The sequence below is a fragment of the Drosophila ficusphila genome, unplaced genomic scaffold, assembly GCF_018152265.1.
Source record: "Drosophila ficusphila isolate 14025-0441.05 unplaced genomic scaffold, ASM1815226v1 contig_412, whole genome shotgun sequence".
NCBI classification, from domain to species: domain Eukaryota; kingdom Metazoa; phylum Arthropoda; class Insecta; order Diptera; family Drosophilidae; genus Drosophila; species Drosophila ficusphila.
In genome coordinates, this window is record NW_025064326.1 from 2,991,992 (window position 1) to 3,008,341 (window position 16,350).

Sequence of the window (16,350 nt, forward strand, 5' to 3'; positions counted from 1 at the left end):
AATTGCCGCCAACGATGGGGCAACGAGCGGACCTGGAAAATTGTTCGGGCTGATGCGATTCATAATTACGCATATAAGCAACTATTTTGTTTATTTAATGCCATGAGTGACAGAGAACTTGAAGGGAGAACTTGTAATGACTGCGGGATTAGTGGGGAATTGATTCGAAGTGGGGAATGATGAAACGATCAACGAGGGTTAAGTGTGATCAAATATTATTGAATTCACTGTCATTTGTCATTTGAAAATGCTTATAATAAATTTGAATGCATTTATCTTAATATATTTTAATCTTTATATCAATTTATTTAAATAATAAACTTTGTTACATTTATTATTATTATTCTATAAATATTATTTGTAACTTATTTTTAATCAAGTGTCCAACACAATGATTTTACTAACAAGGCTGAAAATACGACCAGCTCACATCCATTAATCAATATTCCAGCTGCTAAGTATGCCGATTAATTATAAGCATACATTATAAACATATTTGCATGCATCTACTTGATCTGCAGTTTTCTTTGTTGTGTGGCAATCGATTTATTGTAAAACTTGCAAATAAAGGGACAATTAAACAATAATTTATGTATAACTGTAAGTATACATTTCGTTTCGATTCTAATGGCGGTCGACAAGGTGGTAGCAGGAAATAAAATTGATACTTTATGGTCGAGATCGGTTGAGTCATTAGGGCTTGTGAAACAAGCCTATAAATGTCACAGCGAATGTGGCGAGTTATTAAGTTGCCTAACGAACAAATTCTCCAAAAGACACAAAACTCCAGCTGGGTTCACACGGCTCGAACATGCAGCAATGAATTCACATTCAATTAACTTCTCGCCTCATTTGAATAGCAGGGCACACGTTCGGATATGCTAATTGGATATTAAATACAAATATATTCGATTCACAGGCAAAGTCATTGCCATTTTGCCATTTTCTGCTGATTAATTGTTTTGTTTTTGTTTTGATTACACTCAAATATGCAATTGCTACTGCCACTGGCTCGTTCTGCGTTCTGCGATCGTCAGCGCACGGGACACCCAGCACTCGTTTCCGCCAGCTTCAAACGAAAGACTTAGGCAGCGAACTTGCTGCCTTGCTGCCGGCCTCTAACGAAAGACTTCGCCAGCGAACTAGACGCAGTTGCAGTGGCCTTCATTAGCCGGCCAAGGCTTATATGCTAATGCCCCATCGGCATCCTCATGTGGGGTCCACATCCCCAATCCCCATCCACTCCACCCGGCATGTCCTGCTGTCAGAGTGGCCACTAAACTGGCATTTATGCGCAGCACCTGTTGGCTGCCACCGCCTGTTAGACATTAATCCGTGGCATTTAGTTACGCTTTAATAAGATTTCTTGCCCCCGGCGAGTACGTTCTGCTCCTCGGCCGTCTGCCGGGGAAAGCTGGAAAGCATTCTCAGTCTTTGTTTTGTTTTTTTTCTTTTTCTTATTCTTATTTTTTTGCGGCAGCTGAAGCTGCAGACAAAGCGACGCGCTGCACAAACCACACTGGCTTTCCATGGCTGTGGCGCCCCATTTTAACACCCGGGTGTGTGTGGTTATTAAAGTGGCAAGACTTCTGCTTTATGCAGGGTATTAAGTGTTTTATAGCTGGGTAGCAGAGCACACTGACGGTTTAAGTAGGGGAAGTCAGGCGATCTCTGTTTAAACAAAGCTATAAAAACTAAATTCCTTAATTGAACATTTTGTATTAATTTTATAATTGCTATTCAACTTTGTTTTGGGCCTGTGCTAGGGTATCTCCTGCGCTCAATAATGCTGATTGCTGATCTATTGGAATTTCAGTAATGAGGAAAAGCTGCTCCCCAGCATAGTATTAAGTTCTTCGACGGCATGCCATCGTCATAATGATAATCGCGATCATCGGCATGCAAATGCGCACTGGCGAATGCCTGTGGCTTGTGGAATATCTAACGAGTGTTGAACTAATTAAGGTCGAGCGCACCAGACCTATATAAGGCTTCAGAATACCAGCTATATACATATATACATGCCATATTGTCAGTATGTTTCCGGGGCCATTAAGAAATTACACGAATTTCGATCTTAAGCGAGGCAAAAGTGCAACTGTTATATGGCCAAGAGATCGAGATGGAGATCGAGATCGCTGAAAGGGCAAACACTCTTGAGTTGTACGCCCGAACACTCGACTTGGAATCGGAATTGGAATGAGGATGGGGAATGACGGCTGAGACAATGCCGGATGATGATCTGCCAAGATCCAGATGCAGATCCAGATCTACCCAAGGAGGAGCCAGTGAGCTCCTCAACTCATATTCATTCATATTTGTATTTACTTAACTCGCCGATGAGGACGATGACGATGATGATGATGATGGTGACTTGCAACTTAACGAGAGTTGAATCTGTTGCCTTTATGCCCTCATACTGTATTTCCCTCCGAATGCGAAAGAGCCGGTCTTCATGTTTTATGGGATATGGGACGCCCGTTGGCCGTGTAAATGGAGTTTCGACAGCCTAATTGGAGATCAACGCAGTATAATTGTCTGGATGCCCGGCTCCTCCGGCTTCTGATGATGAAGTCGTGGCCCGAGAACAGGTGAATGAATTTGTGACAGCCGCACAAAGGCAAATGATGTATTGATAGCATCTGTTTTTTCTGTTTTTTTTTCTTTTTCTGGGCGGAGGAGCTGGGGAAAACGGCAGCCAAAGCGGCAGGACGTCTGCACTCATTCGCCGAAGCGATTGTGAGTCGAAAAGTCTGGACTTTTATGCCGATGCTGGCCTTTGTTGCCTTTTTGGCTGCCAGTTGTTATTATTCTGGATCTTGGCTTTGTGGCCGGCCGACCGGTCCTTTGTGAAAGGACAAATGCAAATCGAGGGCTGTAATTTCTGTTACAATTTGTTGTCTCCTTTATGATCTGCTTCAGATACATCAAAAGGTTGAATGGTTAATGGAGTAAATGGTTGATGTATGGCTTTAAATCGATTGTTTTCCTTATTGAAATCAAGTATGTTTTACTGAACGAATGAATGAATGTTCGAGGTATGCATTTGCAAGGTGAAAAAATGAATAAAAAAAACCTGATCCTTCGAGCCGGATTTGAACCAGCGACCTATGGATTTCTACTTATTGCAATTCCGATCTACAGTCCACCGCTCTACCAACTGAGCTATCGAAGGTCTATATATGGCCCGCCGCAAAACGAGTTCATAAACAATCCGAGTGAAAGACAACTTATCAGCTGATACAAATTTAAGTGCCGGTGATTCGATGGCGAGGCGGCTTTTGGGTTTTGGGGGGAAATGAGCTTGGCTTTATGCAGAGCCAGCAATGAATATCGAATGCGAGCGCCGATTGTTTTCCGTTTTCTTGGGTTTCTTTCGGCCAGATGAAAGCAAGGCGCCGGGTGTAAACACAGACAGTGCGTATCGGGGGCGACAATTAACGTGGCCACCTAGTAAACGCCGGCCATGAGTCATCTCCCCGGGGAACCGAATACTCCTATAAGTAGTTGGAAGCATCGCCTGTGGCCTGTGGACTGTGGAGATTCGGGAATCCAACGAAGTGAATCATGCCAAAGGCGCGCAGAAGACACGATCCTCCTTATCAGCCAAGTGGAAAGAGGTCCGGAGGTCCAGAGGATCGGGAGGCCTAGGAGGTCCAGAACCACGAATATCTCGGCAGCAGCACTCGGACAAAGTGTGTTCCCGATAAGACAGAGGGCAATTTTTGACGGCCCGAAAGGGAGATACTTAACAAACCAATTAGGATGCCAAAAATGCGGCAAGTCATAAAATTGGAAACCGAAAACGGTCAGCCGACCAATATCGGTTTATCTATATGGGAATATCAATTAGGGATGGAAGAGCTCGTATACTAACTATAGGGAATTCGAATATCAACCAAAAATAAATTAATAAGAAATATATTTGCAAAGAATTTCAGTTTACTGTTTAATAAATCAAACCTAGGCATGCGTTACTTCAAAAAACAAATACCTGTGGAACAACAACAGAAATACTAATAAAATATTAAAATGGCCTTTCCTCAGATCTCTAGATCGACCATCTCTAGAGCCCACTTACGATGGTCGAAAAAGGTTAGCCAAGAGTGCATCGGAGGAAGCGGAGCGAAAAAACTGACAGCTTACGGATAATTACCGAGGAAAACACACAGATGCAGGGATGCTCGAGGAGGGGGCGGGGGCCAGGTGAGCCAGTGGGAATGTGGAAATGAGGGACAGGTGAGCGGGAGAGCAAGGCGGTAGAGCGGCAAAGCGGGACGGCCAAGCGCCATGAGCGGCGACTTGTGTGTGATCCATTGAGCGAGGTTTTCGGCTGCGAGTGTGCGTGTGGATTGGATCGATTGCTCAAGCGTCTTGTTAGATAAGGAAAAATGATTCCCGCGGCGAGGGGTCAGTCGCTGGGCTGGTTATTCGTAATTTGCCCAGGTATCTTACAACAAATGTTCATAATTTTTAAGAATGACTAGAGTTCGGCCATCGGCTTAGTTTCTCCTTTTTGCTTATCAGGGGTTTTCGATCTCCTTTCGAGCGGTGGGCCCTCTTGATCTCGGTATCAATTTCCCGCTATGATTGAATGAATTTTCCCAATACCAATCCGAATCCCAATCTCAATATGAGGGCGTTGTCTTATCGCTGCAAAAGATCTTGCTCGGCCCAGGAAAAATTGCCAAGTTCCTCGGAAAACCCGAGAACTATTTTGGCAAGGACTTAGACCCCTGAGTGGACTTTATCTCACCACGCCTCTTGTGTGGCAAGTCAACGGACCTCAGCCTTGTTTTCGGCCGCCTGATGAGTCATTTAATTGGACCCGAAAAAATGTACCTTGCCATGGGATGGATAAATTAATTTACTCTTCCGATAAACCCAGACAAAATCCCCGCGTGACTCATCCAACCTTCCTGCGGTGGAATTGCATCTCGCTCTTGATTTTCATTTCGTTCAGTTTTGTAATAGTGCCTAATCGGCGGAACTATTAATAGCCTGAGGTCAGATGCGTTTTTCAAACTACAGCTGAGAAGAGGGCGATCCCCATCCTATCAGTGATTTATAATGAGTTAAAAAGCCACAATTTGATTTTATATATATTATGTTTACGTACGATTCAGCTGGCATGTTGAAATCAAATTGAATAACGCTATTTTAGTTTAGGTATTTTAATAAAGCTGTTTATTAATGGAAATGTTTAGGCTGTTGTGCACTTTCATTGGCCTGACATTGATTTAAACAATCAACTAAGCATACGTAAAATTTGTTGTCGACCTGAAATGCGGTATAATTAATATTTATTACCCGCCCTTATCAGCATCAAAGTTCATTCAGCTGTTTGAATAGTTATTCCAGATTCCTATCGTTTCATTTGCCAGCAATTTGTTACGTTTTAGACAGTTCCAGAGAAGTTGATATGCATGCAGATCGCTATCAGCTGCCTTTAGCTTTTAGCTGGCTCATTTAATTAACAAATTACCCGTTGAGCTGCGACTTCACAGCTGGTTCTTGTGAAGTCAATAAATGCTTTGCTTTTCCTTATGTTTTTAATCTGTAATACGCAGCACTTGCTTTTCTTATCAACACGTATTTGGGTGTACGTATACCTGTGACAGTTTTGTTGCTGCCTTTAATGCTGCGATAAGCGTTTTGCCTTTGTTTTGCTCGATTGTCTTTTTTGCCGAGCACTTCTTGAACTAATTTTGATAAGGGGGGAAGTTTATTAATGCCACCTGAGCTGATATAGCCTTCGATAGCTCAGTTGGTAGAGCGGTGGACTGTAGAGGTGATCAGAATGCATTCGAAGTTGGCAGGCATCCATAGGTCGCTGGTTCAAATCCGGCTCGAAGGATTTATATTTTATATCTTGACTAGAAAATACTTACTTTTGATACCTTTCCCCACTTATGAAAATAAATAACTTCAATGATTATTTTTTTAATAAATTGTTTTTCTTTTATATTTTCCTTCTTTCTTTTCCTCATAGCTCCCGCATCATCATCATCATCGTCGTCATCAAAAATATGCTTTGTTTTAAATAAATAAAATAATAAAGTTTATGTGAAAAATTACATATACAAATCGTGCTCTGCAACATCAGGCACGAATCGATATTTTCCTCTCATCGGTTTTCTTTTTGTGGGTTTTCATTTCTTTCTCTTTCTTTCGTTTCTATTAATTTATCCAACATGCTGAGCTTAGGCGTTAGGTCTTAGATCTCTAGATTAATTAACGTTTACGGATTTATTCGAGCTTAGCTTAGAACGCATAACGATGTAAATAGTTATTCATATATTTATAGAGCATACGTTTGTTTATACAGTTACGTTTAGTTGAATTCGGAACGAGGCTTGAATACCCTTTCGTCGATATGTTTGAGTGTGTGTGTGCTTATGGATGAGTGTGTTTGTGTGTGTGTGTGTGCTGGTGTGTGTATTGCATATAAGTATATAGGTATTTAGTACATATACAAGAGAGTTACATATGCAACATCGGTCTACAACTACGATACTCGATAGTTCCTAGGTAATTTCAAGTCATTATTCGATTACACTCTCGCTAGTTAATTTACAAGTGGTTTGCTATTGCTTTATAAAATTATTAACAAAAACGGCTAGTAGAATAGTTCTCCTCTCCACAAACATGTACATACATAGATACCAGTTCGCATCGATAAGGTTGTTTCACATATATATATATACTCGTCTATATATATATTAGCATTTTTATACAATTTGTTCAATTGGTCGCTCTTACGCTTACTTTACTCCTCCTTCCTCTCCTCCTCTTCCTCTTCCTCTTCATCTTCCTCGGCAGCAGCAGCTCACACAGATACGAAAGTATCTGACGGATGGGTGGTTCTTTAGGGGGCTGGGGGCGTGGCATGGCGGCTATTTACAGTGGACTAGGCTCTCGGCTATCGGCTCTCGACGAATCGCTCTGATCTGTGACTTTTCCCCAGCCTGGCTGGGGAAACCGACAGAGGATCCAAGGTGGGCGGTGGCTGGCTGGCTGGCGGATTTCTCTAGGGGTGCGTGGATGTGGGCGTGGCTGCCGCTAGTTAACGACTAAAGTCTAACGATTTACACTTAAAATTCAAATATTCAGTCCATTTTGTTTGCGTTGTGTTTAAAGCATTGACGGCTTGGAACCAAACAGCATTTGATGCTCTCTCGCTCGCGATCTCCACCCATTTGCACCTTTTTGCGATTGCAGTTGCAAGGTGGTGCTTTCTAGTGGTGGTGGTGGTGCGATGGTGCAAAGGTGCAAAGGTGCGATGATGGTGGTGCGAATCTATCGACAGCCACAGCCCACCACGGTCATCTCCTGGTAGTTCTTCAGCACCACCGTACTTTGGTCGTTGAGATAGAGCATGGCCACGCTGTCCAGTTGCGTGGGCACGCAGCACGCCTTCGGCACCTTGCCGGGATTCATGTTGTTGACCAGCGTCTGCACCACCGCGTGGTTCGTCGAGTTGAAGTGGTCGGCCAGCGGGAAGGGGCACTTCCCATGGCAGTAGTACGCGTCGTAGCCCAGCGGCGCCACAATCCAGTCGTCCCATCCGACATCGGAGAAGTCCACGTAGAGCGAGTGCCGGCGGCAGGTGTCGTCGTGGTTCTTCCGCCGCGGCTGTCTCCTCGGCTGCCGCTTGTTCCGCCCACCCCCCTTGCCGCCCCCCTCACCCCCTCCGCTGGAGGACACGTCGCGGATGGAGCGCGCCTTGTGCCGCCCGTCGTCGGTGTAGGTGAAGAGCAGCGGCTGCTTGTGCTGCCACCGCTCGTGCGCCTCGTCCGCGCTGCGGCGCAGGCGCACATGGTGGTGCGGCGCCGGCTTCAGGGAGCGGACCGTCCGCACCTCCACCAGCAGGCCGTAGTTGCGCTGCGGACTGGCCAGCCACCGGTCCACGGCCGGCTGGACGTCGAGGCTCACCGTGTCCGTGCTGTTCAGCCGGACCGTCTTGGTGTCCAGCAGCAGATAGCTCGGCTCCCGCTGGCCGCGCACGCCCACCCGCGTGATGTCGTAGACGAGCACCTGGTAGCGCGTCCGGTTGGCGGACGACGACCTGGCCACCACCTGCTGGCTGAGCGCGTCCCGCGTCAGCTGCAGCTCGGCGGCCTTCAGCTTCTCGTCGCCGGGGATGCTCTTCACGTCGAAGTGCAGGCGAAACCGGTGGTGGTGCGGGAACCGATCATCGATTTTACTATCTGCAACAAAAAATTACACAAGAAATACGTGATGAGATTCAGTTATTAATTAATAAAAACTAATAAGTCAATAATTAAATAAATTAGGAGTTTGGAGTTAATGGATACAGATTTATATATTTAACATTATTAACAAATAGTTTCCCATGAATCTTTGAGCTATGAATGCTTCAAATCCGTTTTCAAATTAAATAGTTATAAAGACGAATTAAGAGCCTACCTAACCCATCAATAAATAAATAAATACTCTCTAACTTTTCTAAGCATTCTCTTTAAAGTGTAAAAAATGTTATATTAAATAGTATATCTCGACTAATATTTTGGTTGAGCACCACCTGCCTGCTCTATGCGCCCTAAATCGGAATCAGCGAATTAAGCCGGTCGATCCGGTGGATCAAGTGCAAGAGCCCCGATCCGTGGGGATATAAAGCGGGCCAGGGCTCGGATCTCCGGATGGCCAGATGATTAGACACACCTCGGCCGTCTACCTGGCTGGCTGGCTGACCGGCAGTAAGTAAGTACCCCTGCTTAACTACACCCACTACAATCGAGCGAGTGGAAAGTGCAGGGAAATCTGGGACAAAGAAGGTCGCTGCGAAAATCGCACGTTCCAGTTGTCCGGCCAGCCGCCTTTTTACGACTGGCGCCTGTGCTAAAGACCCTGGCCCACCCCGGCCTACCTCTTCGGATCCGCATACCATATACCATACTATACTATAGGTGTACCTATGTATATGGTTGTGCGGCAAGGTGCAAACTCTGCACGCTTGCCGAAAATCTTAATTTGAATCGACGCCGCTCTCAAGTACCTTGCACAAAGGAAAGCGAGTCGTAAATTCTTTTGGGAAGCGAGAATCGAGCGGCGGGATCCGACAACCCGACAAAACGGACTCAAACGGCACAGATGCCGAGCCGCGGGAACAGACGTGGCCAAAAACCAAGACAAACTCGACTCGCCAGTCGGCTTAGACACTTGGCTTTAGACACTTGGCCGGCCAGCTAGCTACCTGCTCCTCTAACTACTTTATTGTTCGACCCTATAATCCTGCGGAAAATAATGCGAAATACGCTTTAATAATAATTGTTATTCCTACAAATACAATATAAAAGCCATTTAGCGCATGCGCTAAACGTTCCTGGTGTAATTCCTCGGAAAAGTTTCAAGGTCACCGTTGGGCTGTCATCGCGGAGCAGCAGCAGGTAAACAGGTAAAAGGACTCGCTCGTGTCCTTTTAGCCGTTCGCCTGTTCATTTTGGAAAGCCGTGGAATTTCCGCGTGATTTCACAGCGCTTGCGTGAATGATACAGGGGAGGATCCTCGAGGGATCCTAGAGGGTCGAAGGAGCCGGAGCAGGTATGCAAATCGCTTAGATGAAACGGAATTTCAGGGAAAATCCGAGGCGCTCTTCATTCGCATTTTGGTAGCGGAAAGTACGCGTTGCGATGAGTGGGAGTATAAGCTCTGTTTTAGAGAGAGCAGGTGGAAAATCCAGGTATAGGAAGTAATCGAAGATGGATTTGATTGCGCTTGGCCTTGATTTGTGTCCTAATAAAGTGGGCTGGTTTCGGTTTTCAATAATGTATGCTAGTGTGGCTGATTAAATATACCTAAAAGTGTATCAAATGATCTAGATAAACCAGTATACAATTTATTTGGTCTACATTTCTCAATAAAAATGGTAATGTAGTATCTGCATTTTATATAAAAAGGTAATATAATTCGGACGATCTCTTGCCAAAAGAATGACTTTAAAACAGGATATAAAATATAGTCAAGAAATGTTCCGCATACCTTGACTTTATGTTGATCTACTTAAATTTCAAAACAACAAATTTATGGAGATCTTTTCCACTAATTTAAGTTATTGCAGGAAATAATTGTAAAGCAGCAAATAATTGTTAAGCAGAAAAGCAATTTAAATATTGTACTTTAACTATATTTTAAACATATTTTTCCGTTCTATCCCTGCAGTTCTATAATATTCTAAAGCCCTATACATTCTAGTAAAATTGTTCAAAAAAGAGTTATGCAAAACTCACCTTTGTGTGTAAAACTTCGCACTGTGTTGGCCGACTTGGTCAGCAGGCCCGGCTTGGGGATGTTGACCGAGTCGAGCTCGTGGCCCATGATCTCGGCGTAGAGCTTCTTCATCGGCTCGGGGATGATGATCTTGGAGCGGTCGATCTTGGGCGGCCGCTTCATGTTGAACAGCGAGAGCAGGCTCTTCTCGATCTCGACTAGAGTGGAGGGGTCCGGCTTGAGCTTGTCCTTGATCAGCGCCTCCTTGCTGTAGGTGGACGGACCCTGCTCGGCCACGATGGCCGCGGCGTTCGCCGGCACATTGATGGAGGCCACCTCGCGGTCGAGCACCAGCGTCGGCTCCTCCACGAAGATGGATTCAATCGAGGATTGATGAGATTCTGTGGATGCACTTTGGCTGCTCGGCTGGTGGCTCCGATTGTGGTTGTTGTTGTTGTTACTGTTGTTGCTGTTGCTGTTGTGATGGTGGTGGTGCTGCCGCTGCTTCTTGTGCTGCTGCTGCTGTTTCTGTTCCTTGACAGCCATTTTGTTGGGTTTTGGGTTATTAACTAGTTGTTTAGACTTATTTTTGGAATTTTCTAATTGGTCTGTTCTTGGTTTATGCACTTCGTTGAACTCTCGGCTCGCGTCACTTTTGCTATTTTTCTTGTTGTTGTTATTTCGCTTGTTGTTTTTGTTATTTTTAGTCGGCGAATGGCTTTTATCACTGCTATCACTGAACGGCGCGGACTCGCTGAAGAACGGGTTAAATGCTTTCGCTAATGCTGTGCTGGGTGCGCTGGCTCCGGCCGATCCTGGCCGAGATCGAGGTCCTGATCCGGATCCTGATCCTGACTCCAGCGGAAGCTGGAGCGGTGGCACAACGGGCGCTATGGCGGCGATGAATCTCTGGGATATATCCTCGGTGCTAGCAACTCGAACGATCGTTTGAAAGGTCGCCAGCACTGCGAGGAGTAGAAGCCATGCGCGCATGGTCGCTTGCAACTCTGAAACGAGACAAAGACGAAGACATGGGTTAAGCGCTGCTCGGCAAGGGTTACGACGCTCTGGATGCTCCGTTCGGATCAGATCCGATCGGATGGGATCGTATGGGATCGGATGGGATGGGATGGGATCGGATCGGATCGGATCGGATAGCTGGATCGCGTTCCACTCAATCCGCTCTTGCACTCACACTCAGGCGGCCATGGGTGCAAGCGGGACGACTATAGGGTCCAACTCTTTCGTATCTGCCAGATACTATCTGGTATCTTTCTCTCAATGTATAAGTATGTGCGCGTATGTGTGTCTCTGAGCGTGTGTGCGTTGGACGACGTGCGCTGCGCGACTGAACGCTGCTCTTCTTCTTCGGCAGGTAAGGCAGGCGACGTCGGCAGCGGCGGTAGCTGCGACTGCGACTGCGGCAGCGACGCCGCTTCCTTTTGGCCCACTTGATGAGCGTAAAGAGAGCAGCGCCTGGCCAAAGTTTTATGGCCCTTCTCGGGGTGAAAGGTGCAACTAAAAAATGGTGGCTCTTCCCTCTCTCCCCTTCCTCTCTCTCTCTGTCTTTCTCTCGCTCTCTCTCTTTTTCTCCCCCTCGCTGTAAGTACCCCTCTCACTTGCTCCTCGGCAAGTGTTGCAATCGCAGGCGGACATTGCACCTTTTGCACTGACACACGATCTTTTGGGACCGCTTTATCGTTTTGTGTCTACGAATAGAAATTCAATCCAAGCACCCCGCTACACCCGCCACACCCCCCACGCCCCCCAAAAGAGCCACCCAAGCCCCCCATTTTTCGGTTATTAGAGTAGCTTCGATCGTCATATTTTCCACTTATCGCTGGCGCTTTGATTTACAAACAGGCGGCAAATGCTCAAACAACCCGAGAGAAAACTTATCTGGAAAATTTATGAAAATTATTAGAAGTATTCTATATATTTCGGCTATAGGCTATAAATTTCCCAGATTTTATCTCAAGATGAGTTTGAGAAAGGTACGCACACGCACACACCTAGAACAAATTACATGTTGTTTTTCACATAAAGATTACCATCTTATCTTGTACTAAAAAATTTGTTATACGACAGGCGCTTAGGCGCAAAGGGATCTCTCTTCGACGAGAATGGTTAAATTGGAATTGGGAATCTAGAATCAGAAATTTGAAATTTGGAAAAGATGGCACACGCTGGGGGGTGCACAAGATCTGGGGACTCTGATAAGAGGTCGAGGGAAACTGGTGGACGAAATCAGGAGGGGACCGTGGAAAGGGTGAATGAAATTGAATTTCATAAATACGTTTATGATTTGTTCATAATTTGTTGTTTGTTTTTAATACGTTCCCAGAATTCCGTGGGCTGTGGTTGCGTGTGGTTTCAGTTTCAGTTTGAGCCAGCGTTTAGCCAGCGTTTTATACGTTCTTTACTACCTGCCCGCTGGAAGTGCCGGTGATCTGGGACAAACGGGGGTTTCCCTAGACATCCGACCGATGAATGCCAGGCGCTATCCGGGATTTCCAAGCTCGCCGTCCATTCAGTGAAACTAAGCGCGAACTAGATACCAGATACTACAAACTACAAACATCCATAACTCGCACTCAGCTCAATTCGAGCTGTGAAATGTCGCAAGCGCCTGCTAAAGTTCAAATTTCAGCTTTTTGTCGCGGCACCAACGACTCCGACTCCGAAATGTTTCGCAAATTGACACATTTCTGTTATTAACGATTAACGTTTGATTCCGGTTACCCAATACCTCAGCACAACACCTCACCTCACACACCTTGCCCACATAGCACATAGCACAGATATAGTATACTAATCTGTGCCGCACAACGTCAGCAATTAGATCGGTTAATAATAAACGCCAGCTAGACACAAAAACCTCGGTCACTCACGCACTCCAAAGATACAATGGACTCGAAGACTATATTCTGCCGGGTTATTTATGAGCCAGGATATTGACATTTCTGTTTTGTCTTTGCCGCCGCTTTTTATGTTCCCTTTTTAGGATTTTAAGAGGGTCCCATCTTTAATATTAGTTGTGTAACAGAACGGTACTTCATTGTGCTGGCCAACAAAGGTCAAGGGTTCTGGGAATATTACCTCTGACTGCAGGACAATACGATTATGATATACGTGGGGAAATATTTTGATTAAGCACGCAAGGTTTTATTGCCAACAGGTTGATTAGAATTTGGGAATGTCCCAATAAAAATTATATTTCAAAAGAATGAGAGGAATAACTATTGAAAGAAATATTTAACATAAAAGAAGTAATTATTTCTGGTTAAAATTAAATGTTCTTGAATACCAATTGGTCCCTAAAACTGTTACTAAGTGGATGAGTACTGTCAACTAATTGACCCTGAATAACAAGACGGCATTTTCGAAATATCCCATTACCAATTCCTATAGCCGGGTTTCGGCCAAGAACAATTCGAGTGCTCTCAAATGACCCAGACCGAATGCCACATGCCATCGACAAGGCGAACAACCTGAAAACTCCTCGGACGGCCAAATATTTTCAATATCAAATGAACTTCGGTTTTGGCTATCAAATGCACAGCTGTCATTATGCAATGGTTTTGTGTGCAGTTCTCACAAGTTCAGATATTAACGTTCACCTCCGCCTCCTCTCCACTCTGGTTGTTTCTTTGTGTTTTCTTCAGTTTTCTGTTTTTTTTTTTTTTTTGACACATTTACATAAGCTTAGTGGACGAAGGCCCGGCACTCACCTCAGTCTTATAAAGTTTCCTATGGTCGAGTGGTATCGCTTGATATTGGATCTCCGGCCCGTATCGCTCAAGTCGAATATCGATACGACATGTGTTCGGTTATTAATTCGAAAGCCGTGTGATGGATCGCCCGGTCGGGAAAGCAAGCAAAATAGGAGCGACCAACTGTCTCGTACACTTTTCGTTCCACTGAATTTATGACGGGATCGGATCGGGATCGGAATCGGGGACTCGAAATCGGAATCGAAATCCGAATGGGAATGGGAATGGGAGACGTTATCGCGGCGAGCGGCTTTCGGTTACACTTGGATATATTTGCACAATTTACAGATGTTTATGGCGCTCGTTTCGCTTTTCAAATAAATCACAACGCTTGTGTAAATATCTGATAGGGATGTTCTTTTGGATCTGGGCCCGCGACGGCTACTGTTTTCCTTCGGTAATTGTAGATGAAGTAGATGGAGTTCTTGTTGAAAATTGTGTTGCCGCATTCGAGGCGCGCCTGGTCGTTTGAAGTGGCTGCGTTGCGAATGCCGCGGCACATGACACCCTGGATTGGGATTTGGGATTTTAGATTTGGGATTTTAGGTTCGGTGTCCTCGGGTGTCCTCGTTGATCTGCGGGATGCACCTGTCACCCGGCGGCTCCTTCGGCTGACGGTTCGAAAGTAATCCACATATTTTCCGACCGACACTCGCGCTACGCACTATGTTTGCCTCGGCCTTAAACCCACTCACTGGCCGTATCTTCTGGGGGCATCTCCAGTATCTGTTTCTCTATCTGTGAATGTATCTGTATCTGTTTGTTGTACTTCGCATTTCGTATTCACAGCTTTATTTGCTTTGGCTGGCTGTTCGGATTTCAGGGTTTCCCTTTACAACCCGTCAGTTGACATTCCACACACTCGCGCAAAACAACCGAGATGCCTCAATTTCTTTGTTTCCGCACCGAGATCTTTTACTTTTTGTTTTTATTTGGGATCTTCACGCGCCGCGAATCTGTAAGATGCTTTTTCTGTGTTTTCAGCTGGCCCGAGAATTTTCCTCGAAAGCTTTGGCTCACTTTCCGCCGCTCGGTTCGCAGTAGATTCAAACTCGATCAGCGCCGTTGAACGACTAACGCCTTTCTGTCTACCTCTACCTGATTCCGATACTTCAGATACTCGGCTCGCCTACAGACACACATGCACTCCCTGCACACACAGATACCACTCCGCGCGCGAGAGAGAGAGAGGGAGAGCTGCGCCCGAGAGAGCCGCCGCCGATCGGGAGAACTCGAAAAGTTCGGGCTTTAGCCCCCCATCTCCATCATTATCGCGATCATGATCACGCATCTCGTCTAGCGTTTCTCGCATTCGGACTCGGATTCCCAGCCAGCGCGACGTCAAAATCTTCCTCGTTCGCTCGCCGCTCTCTTGAGTGACCGCTCGCTCACACGCACACACACTCAGCCAGTTAATTGGTGGACGCTCTCCACCATTTGAGTGGTTTCTCTCCGCGGAGAGAATGCCACTCGTTCTGAGCTTTCGGTCTGGAAACCGCTGGGGTTCGGGAGCAGGCATTTTGGAAAACTCAGGGAGGCTACTAAAGGTTTACGTGGTGAAATATTCTCTAAATATCTTTTAAGCTAGTAATTTCCAAATACATGTCTACTATCTAAAATACATACTTTAAAAACTTCAGTTCAAAAAAATAAAGATCTAATGCAGATTAAGAAATATATTCTTGCACAGAATAGTAAGCCAATTTTAAGCTTATAAGTAGAACAAAGCCATTCATTTTGTCTTCGATCATTCCGAATTGAATTAAGTATTTAAAACAAACGCTTTCTTTAACAAGACGTTTGAATTACAAAGCCTAAATTTTTAATTATTTTTGAAAAAAAAGAGTAGACTCGTACTAATAACATTTTTTTTAGCCAAAAGATTAAAGATTCAAGGCTTTTGAAACTCACAAAGAAGCAATCCTTTCTGTTTAAACTCGTCTGGAGTATCCACCTACTTACTTTTGAGACTCCTGCGAATAAGGTATCCAATCAACCGAGGCGCTTCCTTCGGCCAGCGGAGTGGAGCATTTAGCTGTCGGGGATTCTCGAGCTGCACGAGCGCAATGAGCCAAGTACGAAACCAAACTGTCTGCGCATTCCTGAAGTCTGGGACTTCGGCTGCTCGGATGTGGCAGCCAGAAAGGCAGCGGTGGAATAATGACGATGACGTTGATCGTGATCATGATCGTCCACCGGTCCACCGATCCACCGCACATGCCACGGATCGCGTGAGAGCGAGCGAGAGCCCCCGACTTTGGGTGCGCTCAATGTATGTGTGTGTGTGAGTGTGTGTGTGTGTGCTTAGGTAACGAAATCCTTGGCAACAACACAAACAGAAAACGAA

The 16,350-nt window shown here is 45.4% G+C and overlaps 1 protein-coding gene and 2 non-coding genes across 6 annotated transcripts in view; 1 reads left to right on the forward strand and 2 right to left on the reverse strand.

The window, feature by feature from the left end:
* Nucleotides 1-3,080: 3,080 nt before the first annotated feature.
* On the reverse strand, nt 3,081-3,175 carry Trnay-gua. Its single transcript has 2 exons — nt 3,139-3,175; nt 3,081-3,116 (listed from the first exon to the last, which is right to left on the reverse strand). It is a non-coding gene; the product is annotated as a tRNA-Tyr (tRNA).
* Nucleotides 3,176-5,752: 2,577 nt separating this feature from the next.
* On the forward strand, nt 5,753-5,857 carry Trnay-gua. The gene is made up of 2 exons: nt 5,753-5,789; nt 5,822-5,857. It is a non-coding gene; the product is annotated as a tRNA-Tyr (tRNA).
* Nucleotides 5,858-5,948: 91 nt separating this feature from the next.
* Nucleotides 5,949-16,350, reverse strand: part of LOC108092493 (protein decapentaplegic) — a 32,907-nt gene continuing 22,505 nt past the window's right edge. For 2 of the 4 annotated variants that reach the window (XM_017192088.2, XM_017192092.2), the window contains exons 2-3: nt 10,251-11,237; nt 5,949-8,210 (exon numbers count right to left, since the gene is read on the reverse strand). In XM_017192088.2, the coding sequence (XP_017047577.1) occupies nt 7,300-8,210; nt 10,251-11,237 (1,898 nt within the window). In that variant the 3' untranslated portion in view covers nt 5,949-7,299. Of the gene's footprint in view, nt 8,211-10,250; nt 11,238-11,425; nt 11,584-13,961; nt 15,069-16,350 lie in introns of those variants that run through there. The other 2 variants (XM_017192089.2, XM_017192091.2) reach the window with 2 other exon arrangements.